Source organism: Anopheles nili, chromosome 2 (genome assembly GCF_943737925.1).
Source record: "Anopheles nili chromosome 2, idAnoNiliSN_F5_01, whole genome shotgun sequence".
Classification (NCBI taxonomy): Eukaryota; Metazoa; Arthropoda; class Insecta; order Diptera; family Culicidae; genus Anopheles; species Anopheles nili.
Window position 1 is genome coordinate 56,033,482 of NC_071291.1, and position 25,079 is coordinate 56,058,560.

Genomic DNA, 25,079 nt, shown 5'->3' on the forward strand with positions numbered 1-25,079 from the left:
TGAAAATTCATCACCGGCCATTTTGGATGATCGTGTGTGGCTGCTCGCGGTTCTGTAGACAATCAGATTCCATCGAAACGCAGCATGCCAACGAACATGTCATCGTCAGTGGCGGGCTTTGTTTCGGAGTGTCGCTTTATGCTGCTGGGCCACCCTTCGAAGGACATGCTCATGCATTCCGCGAACACCGCTTCGGCCTGACGACGTCCTGTCGGTGTGGGTGTGCTGGCAGGGAGCGAGTGAAAAGACAAACACGAACTGAGCCGGAAATGTTCGCGAGCGCCTTATTCCGTTCGATAAACATAATAACCAGCGACATACGCAGCCGTGTTGAAAGGAGCGATGGAGACGCCTGGTCTTTTATAAAACGTTGGAATCAATTTTCGGACGAATCGAATAAAAAGTTATTGAGATGTGTTTTGTTTACACACGAACTTTTTAAAAAAAATCTACGAAAGTGTATCATGAACATATGTTTATATCAAGTTTAGCTAAAATATGCGCAATATTCAAACGTTAGTAAAAAAGTTTCAAAGCAAATGGTACAACCGCTACTACCGCTTCGCGAAATGAATACATTCAACACCATTCGGCAAAAGTAAATTACAGTGCCAATAAACAAGTACAACGCCCGGGGTATATTTGGGCACAATCGCTGCTTGCGATCAGTAAATCATGTTTATCGTATAGCATAAAGCGTGTGTTCAACTCCCAGAAGCCGCTAATAAATCGCGCACCAATAGGAACCGAAAAGCAAAAATAGGTACACACACACACACACATTATGATGCTACGCCGTTCCAGTGTTGGGTGCGAAAATGTTTTTCTCAACATTCCCAGAGCAGAGAACTCCAACGAGACACCCTTCGTAGACGTTCACGGGCGGCAAAGCTGAACAAACAAGCATTTCTGCAGCACCGGTTGCGGGTTTTCCTCGATGCTAATTTATTTGCGATCACTTGGCTAATGCACGGTTTCTGAAATTTCCAAAAACCGACACGCACCAAAACGAACGCAAAACAAAGCAAGCCGCACAAATAGCTCATAAAGTAAATAAGCTGTGAAAATGGAGCCGCAAAAAAAAATCGAGCACAACAATGGTGCGCTTTGTTAGTGAATTTCAGCACGGGTTGTGTTTTGGCAAGACGAGGATTTTAGTTTAGCCGGATGGACTTTCAACGGCCACAGGGAATCGGTTGCGTGTGAGTATTTCCTGCCAACCGTTGTTGTTAGGGAGACAGTTAGGGAAGATTTCACCCCCTAAACGTCACTTTGAGCTTGATTTTATTGCTACACCGCTACAGGTTTTCCGGGAAAACGAACTGTTTCCCGAGCTGTAAACGTTCACACGGAGTTGGAGGTGAAGGTATTCATGACTGACTGGGTGCGTGAGAAGGAACCAAAAGTGCGTACATGACGTAAGAGACGTCACGAAATACCGGCAGAAGAAGCAGGTGGTAATTGGCGCTACCGGACCTAGAAAGCGGGCCAAGAAAGAGAGAGTGAAACAAAAAATAAGCAATGTCAGCAGTATAAGCACGTGGTTCTATGCGAGAGAGTTCGAAACGACCTTCAGAAAACCGGGGAAGCCGGGCAAATAATCTTCCAAAAAGAAAAAAAAATAAATAAACCGACACCACACACCAACCGAACCTAGCGCTCCCGATCCTAGGGCACGGGATACAAAATCGATATCTCAATAATTCGTGGAGCGCCAACCGTCGGAGAAGGTAAATAAAATCCGTCCTTCCCAAGGCTTCACTCTCGGTGTTTGTGCTTGTGTTGTTCCGAAATGGTGCACCTGAGGGATTTGTTTTTCTTTTGGCGGGATAATTTGCATGGAGTTGGCCGCAGGGGGTGATGTTGGCCACCTGAGTGGATCGGGTGGTATTCACATCGCGCCCACGAGAAGGACCGGAAAAGGACCTTTTTGGAGGGTTTGGAAGAAGATGGTTTTGAGAGTGGAGCCGCTTCAACTGGCCTTATGCAACTGGAGGGACTTCTACTGTGAACGTGAGCGGAGGATGAAGATGCCCGATGAAGATGGTGGGTGGGAACTCCCACTTGTCACTCGAGGAGCTTGGAAAAGGTGTGACACTTTTCTATCCCCAACACAGGATGCAACGTGATGCTATCCGCCCTGAAACAGGAGTGTTCATGATTTCACTGACATGTGGGAGGTGAGTTAGTAGAAGTTCTAGAACCACGTAAGTCTCCCAAGAACCAATTTGTTTTCCAGCATCCTAAACATCCTCGTGAGCCTCGATAGGTCTCTGAAGGCGTTAAATACAAGGCAGTTGGTAAGATGCTTTACACCGTCAAGGGTTTGGTTTGATTCCAAGTCAAACACTCGCCTTAAGTTGACCACAACGAACTTCGCATGGAACCGAGTGCAGATGGAACCGTTCGGGTATTTCCCATTGGGATGAGGCTCTCTGCTGAATTCGAGTGACAGCCCAGACACTTACGAGGCCGTGCAGTTGTGCAGTGCTGGACTCCAGTGGGCAGGCCGTAAGATATCGGACAAGGGACATCGGTCGTTCGAGTTCATAAAATCGTTCGGACACTTTAGACTGGGGGTGAGCAAACGGGCTCTATCTGAACTCTGAAGTAGGTGTCGAAGAAATGAACTCCCTGCAGGAACGTGAGCGAACGTGAGTGGATTCTGAAGATAACAAACCAAACAACGTTTCACGCCGCGTGACAGGTTAGTAGAGCGTGTAGGTAAGTTGGTTACTATTTGTTTTTGACATATTTTTTTTATATTTGCTTTGGCTCGTACACCCAACGCCATCGCCGTTTGATACTTTGAAATAATAACACTTTTCACGCGAGACGTGCTCTCACCGATGACGTTTGAAATCAGCTTTTTGATGGAACATTTTCGTTTACATGCTCACGATTCGCGGAATACCACGCCATCGAACTGCGAAAAACTAATATTTAATGTTTGCGTAGGACGGATCCCGATCACTAGCTGTCTCAATAAGCGATTTGAGAGATGTCAGCTAGAACCAAGCGGAGTAGTTTTAAGAGCAGACATCAGTGCAAATACTAGAAAAGCGTGTTATTTAAAACCAGTAATTTTTACTCTACAAATATTCACATAGAACAGTGTAAGAATGAATCGAAATAAAATTGTTCTTCACTAGCAAAATTGGTCAATTATTTACTATCACCAAGGAGAAATAGTTTGCTGTATATTTTCGCAACACAATATAAAATAAATGAATAACCAAATTGGCGTACAACTTGTAACATTTTCGATCCATTCGATTGGCGAGAAAAAGAAAAGGAGTTTCACGTTAATCCATCATAAATATGTATCATTTAGCTCCATCCATTCAGGCAGCAAATCAGCCACGATGGTGGTACGTCGGTATGCCGGCACGCATTTACATATATACGCACTTTCACGTCCGATTGGTCCTCCACACCGGTGAGGCGGAATTTATGTCGATACATAAATTACCTGCATGAAACTCGCACCGATCTCGCGAGGTGCGCAATTTTCTTCCACACTGCTTCTAGCTGCCAAAGGCATCCACGGGAACGACAAATTTGCGGCGACAAACGACTTACGAATCATAAATTTACATGACCGTTCTGGAAAAAGATCGCAATCTTCGGTTCACACGGCCAGGGTCTCATTACGCGTTCCACTTTGGCGAATTTCACCCATCGATTGCGAGGTGAAAGTGAACGGAAAAAGCACCAAGGCCGTCCACGAAAGGGACTCCCGGGGATCGAGACGAGCAGTGGAAAGTCACGGTGAAGGTCGACGGGAAATAAAAGTACGTCATGTCAACCACCCACTGCCATTGTCTTCGCACACATGGAAATCGATATCGAGCGTACATCGAGCCGCCAAACCCGGTCATTCGAGTGGACGTAAACATTTGAAATGATCGCACTCGGAGGTCAGCAATGGAACGACGTCGTGGACGCTGCGGTACCGAAGAAGCAGAATAAATAATCAAATGCACTTTCCGAATGGGAAAGGCGTGCTTTATGGAGTGATGAAGCGGTGTAGCATTTACCAAGATCGCGTTTTGTGAGGCGCATTTGATCAAAGATGAGAGTGCTGTCTTGGTTTGAAGCCAACGGAAATTTCATTTCAAGCATGCTATGGCACATCCGTGAAACGACTGCTTTCAACAGTCGGTGGATGTTATTGCCAAAATTATTTAATGAGTAATAATTATTTGCAAGTTTTCCACTCAGTTAGATCAATAAATTTTCATCATAAATTTCATTAATTTAATCAAATTAACGTACCGTTCGTTAACAGCCATTGTAACATACATTCTTTTGCTATTTAAATAATTGTAAAATATTTTAAATAAATATTAAATTCCGAATGAATTTTTAGTTCGATTACAATCCCATAAAGGATAACGAATATCACAGAAAAATCCATTTTGTAGCTTTTTTAGGTAGCTTTTTATTAGACTATTTCATACAAAATAGATGACATTCGAAGCCACGAAACCATTTAGCAACATTTTGTTTCAATAAAATGGCATTTTGCATAGCTATATTGCATCCACATGAGCGCTATTTGATCTGCTTGGTCCGGTGTTTGTTCCCCCCGATGTTCACAAGCTGACTCACCCGAAACAGCCTCACAACTTCAATTCCATACCACTCCATATGGTTAGCGTAACGTAATCGAATATGTATCGTTGTCGCATAAACAATGCGAACCGACCGGATAAGATTGTTTACGCCGCCGGAAACGGTAGCGAGGTCTCTTCGTAATGGGTTTTAGGAAATTTGCACAAATTGAATTTGAAAGAAAATTGAGTCCAGACCGCACAAACATCTGGAATGCATCGGAAATTGACACGCCGCTGGTTGGCGGTTGCTTTGCCGGAAAATGAAAGCAAAATGGGCGTCCAAAAAACGTGCCGCAAATGCGCTAGCGCGAAAATTTGTCCGCAATGACGTGGTGTAAAATGAGTCGGCGGAAGCCGTGTGGTCAACCGTCTTCCGTTTTGGGGGTGGTGACTGGAAGGATGTTTAATTGAAAAGATATGCCCCGTGTGATTGATCCGGTTCAAATTAACGATGTTGTTGCTTGGACGCGAGTTGACGAGGTCCAGTCACGGGCCACACGTGGTTTCCGGTGTGAAGACCAATTCAACCAATTTATAGCGTGTTGTTTGTATGTTTGGATGGCGTAATTGTAAATTATAGTGAAAACAAATCGCGGTAAGCCCACGTCGTCCAAGAAATGGTCAGCGTCAAATTTTTTCGAGAGATTACGTCATATATTTTTGAAAGAATTATAAAACAAAAACATACTGGAAACATTTTCATTTTGTTTTGAAAGTTTAAAACAAAACTTTGTGTTTGTTGATGGTTTAATTAACATCGAAATAAGCTCATTTTTATACCCATCGTTCATTGAAAAAAATGTTCCTAGCCCATAAGTAATATAAACCTATAAAAGGTCGTCTAAAATTAGTATTAGAAAGGCAATTAGAGCTCTATTAGACTAATAAATAACAGCAACCATAATAAATTTAAGAGATTTAACTCTGTTTTTTTGTTAATAGCTTAAAAGTCTCATATAGTAAGCCACACTTAAGCAATATTTTACTTAATTGAATTTAATTGAAATATGTCAATCAGTACACACTTTACATTTTTATTCTATAAAAAAAAACAAAAGAAAATGTACTCCTTATTTTCATAGGCATCGTCACGTTTGTAGCATGTGATCAACAAAAAAATAACCATTAGAAATAAACGAACAGTAGAGAACATGTGACGCGTCATATCGTTACTCGCACGCCACCGAGATAAGCATCAATTAAAGGTATTATCGATTGGGCAATTGGATTTTCACGTTCGCGCGGTGATTCCTCACCGAAGAACTACCATCGCTGCCTTGCTACCGTCCTAACAAAACGTTCAAGGGTACCATTTCCCACACGCGGGTACGCAAGCTAGCATAATAAATGGAGCTAATGAAAGCTGAGTAAATGCCCGACCATGGAGCTTCATTCGAGCTGCGAACGCCAGATGAAGCCCACGCAAAGGGACTCTCTCCATTTCGCTCACCAAGCACACATGAACCGAGCAAATGGGGCTGAATTAGACGAAGCGTAAAATGAATAAAATCTTGCCCAACGCCATCCGACGCCCATCCAGCTCATGTGGAAAGAATCCTATACCCGAGCGTGCAGGTTATAGTTTCGCTTCTCGTATCAGATTCGATCGTTTTACATACAGCTGCCGCAGTACGCTTCTCCCTTAACCGTTTCGCCTCGTGGAAGGGATTTTCCGCCTGGCGCAATGCCAACGCCAACGCACCAAAGTACGTGTGCTTTATCGTGCAAGGCACACTAGCGCACTGCGTGTCAATCCCTGGACAAACGACAATTAGTGTGCCGTCGTGGGTCTTCAAATTGTTGCCACCTTCCAACCGCGGGCAGAGGTTTTGCGAAAGTGAGACAGACTTTGCGATGCGATTCTAATCAAGCTGCCCGAGTCGCAGTCCATCCGACAGCATTTCCACCAGACGTGGCTGGGGCTCGTGTCTTTTTCCTCCTTGGACTTGCGCCAGGGATACGGTCGGAGCACCATGACATGGTAATCTTGATTCGCATCGACTCCATTTCGACCGGTGGACCGGCAAAACCGGTCTAATGGAAGCTCAGCCCAGGGTAGGTGGTGGCTTAAGCTGCACGATTAATGGCGGTCGGAGTACGACCGAGCTTGCCTGCGAGAGCTTTCCCTGGGAATGTAACTTTCGTTTGGATGGAACCGTTGGTGGAATTTAATCAAACCGCAAAACACCCCGGCAGACGGTTGTATTAAATTCGCTGCTCCTGTTTTCACCCCACACGAATCGAATCGCTACGAAGCGTGATTCTACACAAGCATCGATTTTAGTTGATAGCGTTTGACAGCATCATTTACTCTACAGCACCTTCACCGTACCCATTTTATAGCCTTTGTCTGGTAGTGTCATGCTTTTGCTTCATTTAAATTAAATTTTACCTTGCCCTGTGAGGAGAGTCACCTGAAGGACATCAGGACTCCGGCGGTGGTACGCAAAAGAAGCACAGTATCCTGTCGGAGAGCTTGTTAAAAGTTTTTTTATTGCATTTCAAACTCCTTCTCGTGAAATGCTGCAATATGAGAGCAATGATGTAATTTTATCCTCTTTTCTTATTTTATGATTCAAAGGATATCGGACGGTGATTACGACGGAGGCTCCTTAAGGAGGTAAGATCAAGGATTTGGCCCCATAAAATGTTTCATTATGTTTAGCGATTTTTAAGTACAATTTATTGGAGTTTTCCTGCAAGTTGCTTTACCATTTGTTGTTTTAAAAACCATTCTTATTCAAAATAAAATACATCGATTAAAAATTTTATTTCATTCAATACAACCGGTTGAGCACCCGACGGATATAAATCCGAATGAGTTAACGCAACGTTTTGCTATGATAAATTGCTCACTAAATGAGTTATTTAGTTTGTCCTAATTTAGTTGGCAACCCCGATAGGGAGTTCATCGATTAAACAGAACCGAATCCGAGCTGCGATCGGCCGGTTGCCTCTGAATGGAAGGCAAATTTCTTCAACCCCCGGCATCCTTACAGGTAGCCGGGCGAAAACAAAACAAACACAGACAATTAGGATGGCAACCAAAAAAAGAGAGAAGCTTATAATGAGTAGTTCATTACACGAAAAGGACCTTCAACGGGAGGTCCTTCCCGGGGTAACGGCGTTGCTAAAGCAACTCCCACAAAACCCTATCAGCTGCTGTTGCAGCAGCAGAAACAACCTGTGGGAAAACACCCCCTCCGGGGGTTGAGTTCCAGCACCGGTAAAAGCAAAAGGACGACTGTGTGATAATAATAACGATAACGATTACGATTATACCGGGAAAGGACCCGTCACACCGAGCACCGGGTGCGTGGGCGCCTGCGTTGGTCGGACGACCCTTTTTTCGACATAATGATTGACACTTTCTGGGGCGAGGATAACACTTACAGGGTTGTCGGTTTGTCGGGTTGCCGGGAGCAGGATCTACGCCGCGATGCTGTGGAGCCTTCCGTGACAAATCACTGCCAACCGTGTGTGAGCCGTGTTTCGTTGCTCACACTCGTACGAGCATCGGCGGCAAAAACACACCCTAGCACACGCACACGCGAGCTCTTCAAGCGCCACCGGTCACTGGTCAGAGTTCACTTCCCTGGTAAACAATAGCGCTAATGTTGCCCACCCACGCGTAACCCCGAGCGCGCTCTGCCTATGCTTTCGCTGACACTGTGTCGCACACACAGAAAGTGAAAAAGAGAGAGGAAGGAAAATCACGTCCGCGGTGTGATACCGAGGACTAGGCTCCGGGGTTCCACTGTTTCGGCGTCCGAATCGTTCGGTGTCTGAACTCGCAATGCCGTGGGTTGGCCACGGAACGGAGCGTATTAATAAGATTCGCTCCGGTCGGCCGTGGATGCGAGAGCAAACGAGACAGCCCGTGGTGGTCAGCTATTGGAACGCTGCTCGTGAAACCGAAAGCTTCCGAAAGCTCCCGACGGGTTGGTTTTCTTGAACCAATAATAATACGTTCGTGCGGGACGGCTGTCGCTGTTGCTGGTGTCTGGTGAGCGAGCCGTCGGCTGTCATGCGGTTGCTGCAGCCATCTGTTTGCATGTGGAGTCTTGTTTTTCAGCGTCCCAGCTTCGTTGTCTGCTTTTCCTGTTGTTAGCGTGCTCCTGTTGGATGCCGGTTTTCAAAACGCCCCACTATGTCACTTGGCAAAGCGTGGTCATAAATGGTTTTACCAGGTTTATAAAGTTTATGGAATGTATGTTTTGTCTTCTCTTTCAAGTGCTAAAATTATGAAAAAAAAAATAATTCAACTAAAATAACACTTTTGGTTTGACTGACTGAATTTGATGTTTTAAATTGTTTGATACTTTTTGTATTGTCAGTTTGTTCATTTTCCGCCATAATATATTTTATTATTAAAATATTATTTAAAGAGATTTTACCCCATATTCGTCAACTACCAGGCGCCTCCATCATTAATTTAACCATAACGTAACACCATCAACATCAATACCAATCGTAATCGTAACAGCATTAATAGTAATCGTAACGTAGAAAATTTCAATTATTAATTAAAATGCTTATTAATTTTCAGAAAAAATATATGTTACTACGTCACGTATTACGTTAAAGATGTCAGAGGCTATCTTAACCAAATGAATGTAAGTAAATTTTACTAAAAATTTGTTAACTACCAGGCGTCCCCACCAGCAATTTAAACGTAACACTATCAATGTAAACTTAAACGTAACACTTTCAATAGTAAATGTAACGCAGGCCAATTAATTTTCAGAAGAAAAATGTAACTAAGTCCTGTATTATGCCCTACTTGCCAAAGGCTTTCTTAAAAAAAATAATATAGGGAGATTTTACACTAAATTGGTCGAATACCAAGCAACTCCATCACCAATTAAAATAACTATTTACACCGTTAAAGAAGCATGCAGAAGAATAGTTTTCTTTGGGACATATTTGCGATAGGAAATGTGAAATAATATTAAAAGCATTGCTTTTTGTTGCCGATATTTGACCAAGTCGGCACCAGAGTGTACCCGTTTCACGGTCTGAATCGCACCAACACAGCCTAACTTCGGGCGTTTTCGTCCTGCTCGGTTGGGATTCATTCATAAGCACGCGTGTCCCCTCCGACCTCGCCCAGCCGTGAACCGGAAAGCGTCGCTAAAAGCGTCTCGGTGAGGTGGGAGCGTTTGTTTTGCGAAAACAGCAACACGAACGTCGACTGAAAGCACGACGAACATGTCAACGAACAAATAGAAGAAAACAAAAGCACACATAAACAACTCCACCTTAAACACGAACATCCTTTGCGGGACTACGCGACCGTAGTCGGAGCGTTTACGTGTCGGGCCGGTTTTTTCAGGTGCGTTGCGCTAAAGAATGTGTGAGTGTGGGAGTGCCACTCATGTGCCAACAATTTTCCGCATTAGGGTAAAAGCGTACCGGACTAACACGAGCAGAATCGGCACTCGGAAACGCAATCGAATCTTGCAAAAAAAATCTCAAAAATAAACTTGGCTCATGAAACTCCCCGAATTTGAATCAATGCCTCGAGCAAGAAAGTCGGTTGGGTGCGAAAATAAGTGTAGCAAGATTTTTTTTTGGCACGGAGCTTTCATCCATAGCATCAACTCATACAACAAATCTATGTCTCTAACTCTGATTCCTTGTAGGAAACAGTAGTTTAACAAATATATATTCAAATGCTTCGAATCAGGACTAGGCACGACTAAAGAACTGTCCCGCAACTGAACGCATTTGACTACAGGAAATTGAACGACCCATGAATAAAGTATGCATAATGCACAAGGAATGGGCAAAACTTTGACCCTTTGCTGTCCGTATTCGTTTGGCGTGCCTACGATTATGATAAATAGCTCCATGCTGTAAATGCCGCCGGCTACGCCAAGCTTATCGAGCTCGTTACCGCCACTATCAGCGGCTTAAAGTTTGAAATATATCTCGGAACGTTGAGAACGTACCCAAGCGCAGAAGCACACTCCCGGAATCCCAATTCCGCAATTGCATTTCTTATTCATGACCGCTTCCACGCCATGCTACGCAAGGAGAGTATTCCGTTAGTGCCCAAGGATTTACCATTTGCCAAACGGCGCTACCAGGCTGGCAATGAATAGTTTGGTCCACCCACTCGTTCTCCTTCAGCATACAGCCTCACACACGGCGGCTTCGGTCGTGTTGTTGGCAGTGAACGTGTAAGGGCGTGTGGCCGGAAGCAGCAAGACTCCTCCGTTCTAAGCCAGAAAACTTTTGCCGTCTTTGATCGATGCAGTCGGTGCTGAGTTGCATGAGCTCATACTTTCGTAGCCCCGGAAAGGGTTTCTAGTCCTCACGCCACAGCATCCGTTTGGCATAGTATGACACGGGGCGTGGGGTTTCAGGGCGAAGCAATTAGAAGGAAAAAAAGTTCGCCTAGCTAGGATGGTTTCGTAGAATTATTGCACGCCAATGTTCAGTGGTCTATGAGGAGTAGTCCGCGTTGGCAATGATGGGTTTGTTCAGTGGCGAAGGAAAACAAATGGCGAAGAGTAAATCTAGGTCATAAACGGCATTATTAGGTCATGGTAAAGTTTAATTTATTCCCGCAACACAACATGCACACGGCAGCTGCATACATGTGCATGCGTTATTTAAAGTTCAATGTATTTTATCAATAAATTTGATTTCCGGTAGTTCAAAAATTAGAGAATATTAATTTATCAAAATAAATTACTATTTTATGGAATAGAAATTCATTCCAATAATGTTTAGTATGTACATTATGATTATCGCACATGTTCTACTGATTAATAAAAAAAAATTAAGAACATTTGTTTCCATTAAAGAATACGACGATTGCATCGTATTTTAACATTTTATTCGTTTGCATTTTATAAACAAACATTGATGAAATGAATAAAAACATGTAAACGAACAATAGTTATTAAAGTTAAACTATTTCACTACATTTTATTTAGATATTAACAATCGAAACATAACAATAATCATTGGGATTTTCTTTTATACATCAGTCTGCTGCTTTCGTCACAGCGTTTAATTTCTTTTAAAATACTGACAATTATAGCGCTTTATCGATGCCACAGATGATGGTTCCCAAAATAACAAGGCCCATTCCACAATAAATTTCTGTAATAAAATAAAAACAAATACCTGTAAGCATATCTTTTGCATGATACTCCTATTTATCGATAGATTTTTAAAATAAAATATGCCATCAGATACAAATGAATACCGTGTGAATTGCATTGAACTACTAGGTACAATAACTTACTCCAACCGGATTGCCGTTCACCCAGGAACCTTGCTGTAATAGCCGTAAAAACAAACGTCAACGAGTTAGCCATCGGTACTGTTATCGAAAGTTCCGTCCTTTGCAGCGTTATCACATACACGATGCTGCCAAGTTGATTGATAATAAGAGGAAGCACATACTTAAAAGAGAAAGATATATTGTTAAAAATTTCGATTTCATATTTTATTTTAGCCGGCTCACCTGCCAACGCGAGAAGAGAAATCGCACTTCTAGCCATATCTGACCTAGCTTGCTATCGGCTTTTAGCTCGTTGTATCCGCTGCTACCACGTTTGATAAACGGGTTTGTTGCACCCCACATGAACGCCACGAGTAAAATACTCAATATTGAATGTAAATCAATAGGTACCGGGGATAAAACAGCTTGGGGTAAAGCTTGTTGAGCATTAGAATCCATTTGCAGCCAGTTTTGGTTACAGGATCATCTGAAATTTAAACTTCTCTCTATGTTCTTAAATTGGTAGTTCCCAGAGTGTAAGCAATTTTTTCACCAATCATGAGTTTTCTTACTGTTTCAGGCACCATTTACAAGTTTTAAAACATATCTCCTTTGCGAGATATGCTCGTTAATGAATCAAAACAACAATATTTTGAAGCCGGTTGCTTCTTCTTAGTCTTAGCGAGGTGAATTTAGCATGCTACAAAGATATGGTGTTGTGTATATACCTCCTATTTCACTGCTTCAAATCATTTGTTCATATTTTAAACACAGGGTAGCTATAATTTAATTTGAATTTCCTTTATATTGTTTATTCACTTTATTATATGCACCATAATACAAAAAAAGCATTAAAACATACATCTTGTTTGAGTAATTCTTGCTAATTTGGATATCAATACGAAGAGGAAGCCGTGTCGTTAAATTATAATCTAATACAATTTAATTCAACTTTAATCTTTAACGTTAACCCACAGTACATTATTTTATCTCCATCTTTATCACACATTATATTCGAAATTAAGCTATGCAATCCTTGCTTTCTTTAACATCTCAAAATGAGTGATAAGTTTATAATAAAATGGTGCAACACAGTGGCGCCATCTGTTGATCGGTTATTATTACTACAAACCAAGGCATCAATATTCAACATAATGTATCACAGTACTATCGTTTGAATAATTTATGAACGCATGTGAAATTTAAAATATAAGAAATACGGAAGACTTAAGAATAGTTTGAACGTCTTTCTGCAAGGACAAACCCCATCGAACTATAATGTAGGCGTGAGACTAGTATTTGAACGCATATTTTGAGCTCTATATAATTGCGCTACATAATAAAGCAATTCGGATCGTCTATAGAAGCAATTACACAGTTTGTTCTGGTTGATATATCAAATTTTCTTTATTATATTAGAATATTAGAAACCTGAACGACATGTAAATTAAACAGAAAATATTATCATCTTCGTGTACGGTTCGTCGTGTCAGTCGTAAGTGAGCTCATCACTTGTTAAACTTGTTTCAGTTTGGTTAACACGGGGTAAAATTATGTAAGAAAATAAAAACCATACGCGTGTGTGTTCGATTGGACGTGGCAACCATTGGCATCGTTGGAATATCGCACGGTCTGCACGTGCGGTGCAGAAGATTAATTCATTGTGTCCATTAATTTACTACCCCACTGTACATTCGTGGGTAAAAACGAATGTAAAACGATATCCACGATCGTCCGAGCTAGACTTGATTAATACGTGTAAACATTAACTGCAGTCTAAGTGTTAGGGCGTCTCCAACGTCTATCGGCGATACTTTAACGTCGAACTGCTACTCCCGGTGCGCGAAGGATACTGTGCAGCGATCGAGTCCTTCATGCGCCTGGAGCTCGGCAGTGTGGTGGAAGCGTATGGTGTGGCCAATCCTCCGCTCGAGCGCCGCTGGTGGTGGTCCGCGCTAGGGCGCCTGGAATGCTCAAACGAGGAGCTTTTATCCGAGTCCGGATCTTCCCGCCCGGACAAGGAGCGGTGCTTCGTTCGGCTGAGCGTAGACTGGCTCCCGGATGATTGTCGACTGGCCATGCCGGACCGTGGCAGGGTTGAGATCGGTTTGGCCTGATGCTGATCCTTGTGGTAGTCGATTTCGTATCCTTCCCGAATGTTTTTCGGTTTCCACGGAGCCAGCACCGATATCGAACGCGAAACGGTCCGTGTCATCGGTTGCACTTTTTTCGACGAGGCGACCGAATTGTTCAACGATTCGCGAGAGTACGCCCGACGGCGAGCGTTTGCGATTTGCGGATGTGGAATGTCACCTACTGCAAGGACGAAAGACGGCGTGTGAACCAAACCATCGAGAATGCGCAAAACAGAGCTTACCAGTGGTGGCATGAAGAAAGACTACACTGCGCTGGCTTTGCTGACTAGATTCACCTTCTGTTCCCGAACTATCCAGAATGCGCTCGATGTCCCTACGGAACGCAATTCGAAGGTGTTAGAAAGCGACAAAAACCCAACGAATCATCCACTCATACCAACCTGTTCAAACTGTCCCGACGCTCGAAGGCTCGTGCCGGTTTTTGCGGTCCTGATGGTGGCTTCTTGTGCTCGCTACGGCTACGACTTCCGGGACGGTGATGAACGGGCGTCTGCGATCGCTCACCGTCCACCAGATCAACGCTGTTTTCTCGTGAGCGTTGGTGATATGCTTTCCTTGCAGAGCGTTCCGGAGTCCTGCGGTCCTGCCGGTAGTCCGACGGTGATGGCGATCTTGCACGGTAGAACGTGCTCGTGTGCTCTGCCGAGCGATAATCCTTGCCCTAGAAGGTGTAAAGCATGAGATGCATAGTACAAGGAAAGCTCCTGTGATCGACCTACCCGCAGGCTTAACTCCTCGTCTTCCTCGTCGAGGTTGTGCAAGGAGGACGAACGGTTGCGAGCCGGTTCGCGCATTTTTGGGGCCGTATCCAGATCGTACGCACTGCGATATTTCTTGTCCGTTTTCGAGAGATTACTCCTGCGGGGTTAGAAATGTGTTGAGTTGAAACGAACCACAAAATCCGCCGTTCGAACCTACCGTGCCGATCTGTACGGTGGCACATTCTGATCGCCAAGCTCCGTATCGGTGTCGCCGAAAAAGCGCAAACTCTTCGCTTGCTTCGGTGGCGGCGACTTTGCGTCGGTGCTGAGGCTCGGCTTCGAGCTGGACTTCTTGCGTGACAGCCGATCGAACGACTTGAACCACTCCGATCGGGAGGACGCAGGTTTAGCAGATCCATCCGTTGGTGAAGGCGACGACACACTCTGACCACCCGATAGCTTGGAGCTCTTAAACGATAACGATCGCTTCGCTGAGGATGGGCTAGATTTCGGTGTAGACAAACGACGCCTGGTGGCGATGTCGGGAACACGCGAATCGACACCATCAGAACGCAGGCTGCCAGCACGCGAGTGGTCACGTTTCTCCGCAGACTCCGTGCCCATGCGGACGAGCTTCTTCCGGGTTGAGCTGACGAACTGCTTTACCTACAAAGAAGACAAAAGGGTCGTTATTGTAGGCAAACTCCCGCGCATGTGGATGACTTACCTTGGCGAGTCCACCGGACTTCTTCTCGGTCTTGAGCGAAGACTTTAACGGATCGCGGGAATAACTGCGACTTGTCGAGATCTCATCCAAACGTGGATCGTATCGTGATCCATCATCGATGCTCCGTTCCCGGTACACGTGCGTTTTCTTCGGCTTTCGCATGCAGCTGTTCGTGTGGGTCCGCTCCATCCGCAGGAAGTCTTCGCACGAGCGGATGTTTTGTGTCAGCGTAAACTTGGTTCTGTGAAGGCACAAAAAGCAAGGTTAAAAGAGAAGATCTTTATGCCTCACCTTGAACAAAATACTTACCCCGAAATGAACTCCTGATTGAATGAATCCTTTCGGAAATCATTCTCAATGCCCGAGTCCCCTTTGTCGGTGATAGTGCGGTGCGTATAGCTGCTAGATGCCGTACCCTGTTCAGGGACGAAGCGGTTGAAACGCTGAACTTCCGTACGTCCCGTCGAACCCTCGCGATCATACACCGTCCTCGAGGTCGTGACGGCTTCCACATTCTCGCCCGGGTACTTATACCGCTCGACATACTCCTCTGAGACAGGTTTCCCATCCCGATTGACGACGGTTTTCGTGACGAACGTCTCATACCCGCGGGAGTTTCTGCGGTCCTGCGACGATGACTCCCGGTAGGTGCCCGGAGTTCGCACTGGAGATTCGTGGCGATCAAGTAACCGATCCACCGAGCGGCGTTCTGAGGTTGTACGATACCGGCTCGTACTGCTGCTACTACTTGTCCGGTGTGTCGTCCCAGACGGTTGGAGTTGGATCGGAACCGGAACGCTTCGTTCCGGTGACATCCGATCGAGCAGATCACGCGAACCGATGCGCGATCGTATACGCGATTCCAGGATCTCGCGACGCTGACTGAGCTCGTGGAACTCTGGCAGGTGTTCCTTACCATCGGCCTGTCCGCGGTAATGCACATTGTAGCTATTGGCGAAGTTCTTCTCGACTGGCGTCAATCGCACCGTGCTCGGTACAATCGCTGGATCTTCGTCCGAATTAGTGAGGAACGACTTGGGAGATGTTTGCTCCGTACGGCTCGTCGTGTGCACATAAGCAGACGAGGTGTAGCGCTGTTGCTGCTGTTTCTGGGAATAATCAATCCCAAGTCCTTCGTCCTCATCGCTGTTTGTGAGCAGCTTGCGCCGGAACACCTTCGTTGCGTGTGGTGATTGGTCCGTTTCATCCAGTCGGTATTTCGGCAACGGTGGACTGGGTCGTTGCGTTGTGTCGATGAAGCCAGTTGTCGGTCTCATCTTGCTGCTGGCCGTCGTCCACATGGTGGAACTGGTGGGATCTTCGTCCTCGGTTGAGGGATAATGCTGGTGCTTGGTGGTGTGCTTCGGTGTTCCTGCCTCGTTGGCGACGACCTGCGCGTAAACGATCGGTTCACCTGGTCCGCGTGTGTACGAAAATCCGCCTCCTACGATCTGAGCCGGTGGTGGTGACGTGTGACGTTCACTTGACAGCCGCTTCACGATGTTCTCCACCGTGACGCCCTTGGTGAGATGTGGTTTCTCCGGTGGGAGTTGTGAGCTGTGGAGTGCCTCCTGAGACTTGGCAGTGTTCGACGTGCGCAGTAGTGTGATCGTTTCCATAACGCTTGGTTTGGTGGCGATCGTTCTCGGCGAGGGTTTTGGCTCTTCCGAGACGGCTCGCAGTCCACGACGTACGAACGCCGTCAACGGGTCGGTCTGGTGCGTGTACTCAAGTGGGGACGCTTCGATGATCGGTGTTAGTGGGTCAGGTTTCTTCGAGACTTGGATCTCCTGCGTTACCCTGCGCGGTACCTTACGCTGCTTCACGAGAGTCCGCCCGGTGTTTGAGCTGCCGACATCACTTTTGCTCCTTCCAAGGGTACTCCTGCCCGACGGTTCTACTCTATCAGACCCGGGTGGTGGTTTCAATGTACCATGCTCTTCCGGTTGCTTGCGGCCAAATAGATTCAGTAGACTCTTGGCGGGTTTCTTCGATGCGGCGTCGCTTACCGAACGTGTGACCTTTTTTGTTCGTGATTTCGAGCGCGACGGCAACGAGTTAAACCGGGCCGATCCTAGAACATCCGGATGTTGCTGTTGCTGCTGCTTGGACGCGTTTCGGTCGATTCTATCTGCCTGGGCGAGAACGAACTCAGCCTCCCGGCGTAACGCTTCTTGCGACAGGTTGTCCGGTAGTTCCTTGCGAACTGTTCCGTTCGCGGAGGTTCCACGGGAACCGTCGAGCCGGGGCCCTGTAACGAGAAAGCAGATGGAGCGGTTCGGTGTAGCTCGGGCGGTGTGTTAGTGATGTAAGCCCGAAGGAGGATGTAATACGGTATTGGAGAAAACCGCGTAAATGTTCCCATTTTACTATTACAGAAAGCACACAAAATCTACTAAACAAAGCGATTTTGAGGATACAACCCATACCATAACCTTAGCAACCGTGTAAAAGCGTTTGTTTACCCGTCCATCTAGAAAGCCTTGAATTATGCTTGTAGCGTTATTCTGGAGTGTGACTAAATTTTATAAACACGTCATGTTGAATTGAGACTTTTGAAAAATAAACCTTTCGATGGAATTGTCTACAGATAGATGACATTTGAATGAGATGTTTGTATCCCAGAGAGATTTCAGCACGAATGGAACAAAAGGTTCTGAAGGATTTGTTACAAATAAACATGAAATCACACAATAAGATAAACAAGCCAGCTTTTTTGCTATCTATTCTGCGTCACCCTTACAACAAATGGAATATCTGCCAAATCATTACGGTTTGAGTGGCATTGATTTTTTCTTTATATCAACTTTTTCTATCCACAGTACAGCTCTATTACTCGCACGAGGTGTCCCGCTTCAATTTTTTTTGCTACATATTCGAGCAAAAGTGCTCCATCATCGCTAGCACTGCAAGTGGCATTTAATTTGTGCGCACGGGTTTAACGCCGCTGATCCATAAGTCATGAAGTCATACCCACCCGACAGTCGAACGTAAATTGGCATATAATATTGTTAATCAGCGTCGTGCTATCTACTTTCAGAAGCAAAAAAAGGAACACCCCGCGCAGTAATAACGCGGAAACGCAAGCCGGTGATGCCGCCGTTGGATCCGTTGCTCTATTAATTACGAACGAATTTTGCGGGCCAGCTTTTGAATGACACCGACCGTCTCGTCGGTGCACTTCCTGAACCCTGCAGCCCTACATGGCGACCTTGCAACCGACTGGTGCTGCCTTTCACTGCTCGGCATCAAGACACTTGCACTGCAAGCAGGAATGCAAAAGCGACTGTGAGTTGGGGGGAAAAAAAGGACCGATCTAAACCCAATCCAACGAAGGGAAGGATTTCCTCGGTATTCCTGGCCACTCCGCACGACGTCTTGAGGTCATTCGAGAAAGACCGGGAGAAAAACATTTTAACCCCACAAGACGTCAAGTCTGCTGCAGTTCCACACCGCTACGGTGCTGCATAAATTACGTCGCGGCGTTCAATCGTTGCGAGAGAGAGAGGTCCATCAATGGGGTCCAGTGGTTCTAGTGGCGAGCATAGGCTATTATGCAAATGCACGCTCCTTCCCTGGTTTCTGTCGACCTACCCCCGAGGGTGTCTTTCTCGTGCGAGCCACAGATTCACTGGCTGCACCGTGCATGGACCCCTGATTGGTAATCCAGTCCTCCAGTCGACCCGGTTCAGCCACCGGTGGGGTCTTACCATATCGATCAAGCCCGGTCCTATGTCCAAGCACGGTCGACCGACACGGGGCCGGCTAACGCATGTCGCGACACCACACGGTCCGTCATAATGGTGGCCGAAAACGCACCCGTTGGCTTTAATTTACGGGCGATGGGTCGGCAAAATCGGTAAACATCATGTAGCGGCCATGACAAATGGATGCGGTACTCGCAGGCTAGCCTCATGCAGGCCGGGACGTCGAGTGCGAAGGGACGATTGTTCGTCTAACACGCAAGGGAACACGTTTTCGAATAGGTGGGGTGTTATTTTTGCGACACATGCTCACTACACGTGCGAGCTGGCGATCGCAGTCCCGCAGTGGGACACAGTTGAGGTTATGTAAGCGGGCTATTTGGCTGAATTAGGCACGAGATGGGGCTCGGAATGCACTGCGTGACTCTGAACAGCGTTAAAACACAATTAGCTGCGCAAACATCCCGGTTAACATGATTTGGTACACATTCACATATTGAGGATCGCTTTTCTGAGCTATATGCAAGGCAAGGTAGTTAAAAAATTACCACAATAAAGACTTCATAGATTGGTTTTAATAACACAGATTCATGTGTGATCAACAAAAGAGACTAATTCGAAAAAATATGTTATATTATACCAGAAAAATAAAATCAAAAAATTAATTCATTTCCTTTTATGCTGCAAACTAGTGAGAACCGGTACAGTATTAATTACTTTCTTAAGGAGCGCAAATTGCCATGCAAAAACAGCACAAAACAATACAAATAATAGAAAAACTAATGGAATTCATTAAATGAAACACCTTTCATAAAATAAAGATACATTTCAACTAAAACAGTGAAAATACGTACAGAAAAAATAAACTAACATTTTTAGAGAAATAAAAACTCGAAACTAGAAATAATTTGGCAAATGAATTGAATAGATACAGTTAAATTTTTGTACAAAATATTCATAAAAAAACAGAACACGTACATAAAAAATATAAAAAATACAAATGAGAATGAACGGAAAACGTGCAACGCAAAAGAAGCTCACTGACGCCAGAGAAAAATCATAGTTTTCTCAAGCTCCCAGCGGAATCGCATCGGCCACTGTCGTCCGATCGCGAACCGCAGGAGCCTTCATAAGATCAAGCGATAAGTGCCATCGGCTCGACAAAGGACGACGATAAAACGGAACGACCCATGGCCAAGGTTAGCCGGCTCATCCCGCTGGAAAACGACCGAGTATGGCGGCCTTTCCTCTTCGCTAGGACTCTTCAAAATTGGCATTGCCATCCTCCATCTCCACACGTACGCACGCGCACTCTCACGTGGGGCGTGTAATTTGCAACTGACAGGTACAAATGGAATCGGTGCGGCACTGATTGCAACTTTGTTGCAACGAAATGCCCGCAAGCTGGCCGGTACGATCGATGGGTTCGCCCCTGTGGGGCCACAGCTGGAGAAAAACCCTCCGGGCGTCCTAGGCGTTAAGCGGACATCACCCAACGATGTTCGACGATCGTACGCACCGGCGTGACAAAGCCGTCCCTTTGGTTGGCTGCTTTGTCTTATTTTTTTTCAACCCTCCCAGCGTAGGACGGCAACGGACGCGAATTGCTTATTACAATATTTCAGATGAATAAGTACCGGCCGGGTTGTGCGAATGTTCGCGACCGTTTGGAATGTCGGCGCCCTTTTTTCCGAGTGCTGCCGCTTCATCCGCGCATGATGAGGGCTTTGCAAAAAAAACCCCACGCGGCCAACGCAAAACGCGCCATCTAAACAACCGCGGCCCTTGTTGGAGACCCGCGACATGTCGCGCTTCGAGTGAACCATGTCAGCTGCCATTTCGGGGGCAGCTGAATGAAGCTGTTTGTTTAACTGCTTAGTGGGTTCGCACCGGTCCGAGGTAGCCCCAAAAAGGTCCATCGCGTTCGTAGGCCGACACTGGGCGTTCAACAACGTGTCCCCATCGCAAGTGGCCGTGTCGCGAGGGCTCTTCGTGGTTTGCGATAATTAAATCGTCCCCGCGAGCCAGAAAGGGCCACTGCTGCGTAGGAGATGGTTTACTCTCAGCGTTCGGAAACACTTACGCCCCCGGGCGGTTGCTTCCGTGCTTCGTGACGGTGACGTGTTTGGCGCACTTGAAAGGTGCACTAGTGAGGCCAACAATGCGTGTCACCTGTGGCTCCTTTAATTAAAACTGAAAGCCTGCTTGACGCTGCAAGGGTCGACTTTCTGGTTCAACCTTCCGCGGGTGCTTTGTTCGCACTGGGACCATGTCCCCGATGTGCGCACCATGAAGCGGTTTTCATTTGTCAATGAGTACACCCACACACGGGACACGCCGGATACGGTGTTCAGTGTCACGGAGCATAATCGGAAATCACCTAAATTTTATTATTCATCAGCCTCATTTGAATACAGTGGGACAAAATTGCGGTCTCGCGGGGCAACCTGACACAGGCAGGAATTACGGTGCATTAAAAGGTGGCTGTAAAGTAATTTGATCGATGGCAAATAAAAAAAAAACAACCGCAGTCTGTTTTATTGGGTTCACACAAACTGACGGTTCCTGGAAGTGTTCCTTATAGAGACGAATTGGCTTTTGATGTCAACTATAAACTTTAAGTTTCGTTCGCAAAACAGATGTTATATCACCTAATATTAATTTTATCGTTGTCGTTGTTTCAACACATTCACATTAAATGAATATGGATGTTTTTTGGTGCTCTAGTTTGAATGAATTCGTTTAAGTTTAATAAAGATTGATTTAATTGAGTTTTCGGTGGCATTTATTGAGACAAGAACCGAAAGATAATTTTATTGCCATTTTTCTAAAAAAGATTTATTAAAAAATATCCGCTACAATGAATAGCTATTATTGATTTAGATATTTTATTGATTATTGATTTATTGATCTATTATTGATTTAGATATTTACTATTTTAGATAATCTGCCATCAAATTGATCGAGATTCTTCCAACGTGAGATTTTCACAGCACTCGTTGGCTTTGCAAAATCTGAATCAGCTTGAAAATATGGGTATACGATTTTTAGGATTCACAAAACGGATAAAAATAGTGGGAAAAACTGTGAATGAATAGTACCAAGCCGGACTTTCGAATAAAAAATAAACCATCAAAATATAAGAAAAAAATATCAGCTCAAAAATCGGGCGTGTAAGTTTATGCTATCGTTCGCAATAGCAACAAAATGCTTTCCGACACCCAACTGTTTCCAATCACTAACCCACCCCAAAACCTCCCAGCGATACAAACGATGAAAACGTTACATAAAATCACGAAACGATCGCCGATTCGCACCTTCGAGCTCGAAAACGGACAGTTCCAGGCCGACCAGGCGCCCACTTGCCAAACCCTAGAGGACGTCAGTTTTCTCCAGCTGCCTACCGAAGAAAGCTGCCATGGGCGTAGGAGGTCGGAACGACCCGAATGGCCGGACGAACGGGCGAGTTCCCCAGCGTACAGCCAATCCTACGGATGTTTTTTCGCCATTTGTCAACCTTCCGGTTAGTATCGAACCAGGAAGGCAACCCATCCGCCGGCAGACGGTCGCCGTTGATCTAGTTCTAGCCGTCGCGAGCCATTTTCCAAACGCCCAACGAGGCATTTCACCAGACCCCGGTGTGTGAGTTGATAAGTGTGTTATCATGTTGGTTACTGACGGCACTCGGGCGGCGTACTGACAGTGTTAGGCTGCCTGCAATACGGGTGCATTGAGGGCGAGAGTGCATTGCGATGCGCTGGTGCAATTAGTAGTGCAGAACGTGAACGACAGTTCACGGAGGAGTGCCAACTTAGCTTAGGTTGGAGGTGTTTTTTTCCCCGGTCCCAACGTTAGCGGACCGGTGTTAATAGACGAGGTGCTTAGCAGAATGTAACAGACAAACCAACAAACAAACAAAAAAAAACTACCCAAAACACAAACAAACCAACCAACAGGTGTAAACAGAGAAACAGGGCGAATGAAAGGAAGCTCGTTTAATTTAGCGCAGGAACGTTTCGCCTCGCAGCGGAATTGGGTGAGAAAGTACGCATTGGGTGGTTGTCGCGGAAAAGGGAAATGAGATTAAACAAAACCAAAAAAAAAAACAAAAGGTACATCACCACACACGCTTAAAACCAACCGAAAGGGGAAGGCTTATGGAAAGGGACAAGTTCACTAACCGATGCGTTTGACGTGCACGTCCCTATTGAAGGAGACACGCGGTCCCGGTGAAGCACCGGCAGGGACCGCGGAATTCTCGACTTCCGTCATCTTCCCCGTGGTGTCGTAGACTACCGCATTGAACAGTGCCTGCTGCAGCTGGTGACCATGGTCGCTAGCGTGACATCTAGCACCTGGTGGTACTATGGCGCGCCCACGAACGAGAGAGAGAGATATAGAGCAATTGAGGAGGATTCTAAGAGGAGTAGATGCCCTCACACTGGGTCAATCTGGAATTGAATTTCGCGCGTGACCCTGCGGAAGGGATTTCGATCCGTGCGAAATTATGTTGCTACGAGAAAGAGAGAGAGAGAGAGGGAAAGAACAGACGATGATGCTGGTGATGATGTTGATGATGACGATGATTTTGGGACTAACAGGCCGTTGGGAAGATCCTTATTCTACTCCCAATGTGATGCCTCCTTATGCACGCGCACTGAAATTGTGATTTGTTGTACTCAGAATTTGGATGCACCTACCGAAAATGGAGCGCTTGAGATAACGTCAGTTGTGCCAAAGTATGGTCCAGCGTGTTCAAACGGTATGCTTTATTAGTTGAAGCACAAAAATTTGAATTTTGGGTTAACTCCGTATGCAAATCAGATGGATTTTAAATGTGATGAATTTAAACAGAAGTGTGGTACAAGATTTTAATCCATTTTCAATGTGTTTAAAAGAGACTGAGCGAATTTAAGACAAAAGAATTTGAGTTGCTTTCATGACGTCTTTTTTGCTGTGCTTCGATAAATCGAAGTCTTAAGAATTCATTCGCTATTATTCCATGATCAAAGGTCTACGAATCAAATTGTTAATGTTAAACAAATGAAGTACCTATTTTTGAAAATCATAATATATACAGAAAAGGCCATTTTATATGATCATTCAACTACTAGTGGCTCACTAAATTACGTACACAAAAATAAAATAAATACTTTAAAATTTCAGGCATCAACAAGCCTACAATGGAATTTAGCCTTGACAAATGGTAATATATCAAACTGGAATTAGAACTATGTACATCTCAAGGTATGGGAAACTACATCCATGCAAGCCGTCTCTAGCAGATGGGGTAATTTACTCGACATGCATCTAAACACGCCAACGAACCATCGGCCCCACTTCGCTACGTATGTACAACCGCGTATGCAGTAGCTCTACCAGGCGCAAAAGAATTCCCCGTGAACTACGATACCGATTAATGACCAGCTCGCCCGCATGCTGCGAGCCAATTCCGTGCAAGATGATGGATAACCTTCCGTACCAATTTCGAGCGACTAATTATCTGCGCACCACCGCTCGTCCGGCGGCGCTATCTGCGGGTTCGATGAAAATCACGCCACCGACCGGGCCGAACCAAACTTACCGCCGATAATTTGTCCAAGGGCCACTCGAGCGCTTTATTCCGCGCGCAGATTCAAGACCTTCAAGACGCGGCAAACCCTTTCCACGCAGCCACGTGTCCCGATCGTCGCTGGTCGTCCCGGCCAGTGTTCGATGTCTGTAATCAAAACGAATTAAAAAAAAAAGAGCATAAGATAGATCATCGGCATCCTGGCAGAGCGGATTTCGCTGCAACCATAAATGCATTTCCGGACCCGTGCTTCTTCTATGGGTTGACCTTGATGCGAGTTATTCCCTCGTTTCTGTGGGTGTCTTGTTTTTTTTTGTGATATCTTCTCTCTCTCTCTCTCTCTCTCACGTGTGTGGAGGA

At 45.4% G+C, this 25,079-nt stretch overlaps 2 protein-coding genes across 2 annotated transcripts; both read right to left on the reverse strand.

Moving 5' to 3' along the window:
- Nucleotides 1–11,667: 11,667 nt before the first annotated feature.
- Nucleotides 11,668–12,318, reverse strand: LOC128726491 (transmembrane protein 234 homolog). The gene is made up of 3 exons (XM_053820307.1): nt 12,103–12,318; nt 11,881–12,040; nt 11,668–11,735 (listed from the first exon to the last, which is right to left on the reverse strand). The coding sequence occupies exons 1-3, from the start codon at nt 12,316–12,318 to the stop codon at nt 11,668–11,670; spliced, it is 444 nt and encodes a 147-aa protein (XP_053676282.1).
- A 978-nt stretch (nt 12,319–13,296) lies between these two features.
- On the reverse strand, nt 13,297–23,419 carry LOC128730878 (microtubule-associated protein futsch). Its single transcript, XM_053823964.1, has 8 exons — nt 23,329–23,419; nt 15,753–17,694; nt 15,444–15,684; nt 14,934–15,382; nt 14,735–14,873; nt 14,396–14,676; nt 14,237–14,328; nt 13,297–14,175 (listed from the first exon to the last, which is right to left on the reverse strand). Exons 1-8 carry the CDS (start codon nt 23,417–23,419, stop codon nt 13,661–13,663), a joined length of 3,750 nt encoding a protein of 1,249 aa, XP_053679939.1. The 3' UTR covers nt 13,297–13,660.
- Between the last annotated feature and the right edge of the window lie 1,660 nt (nt 23,420–25,079).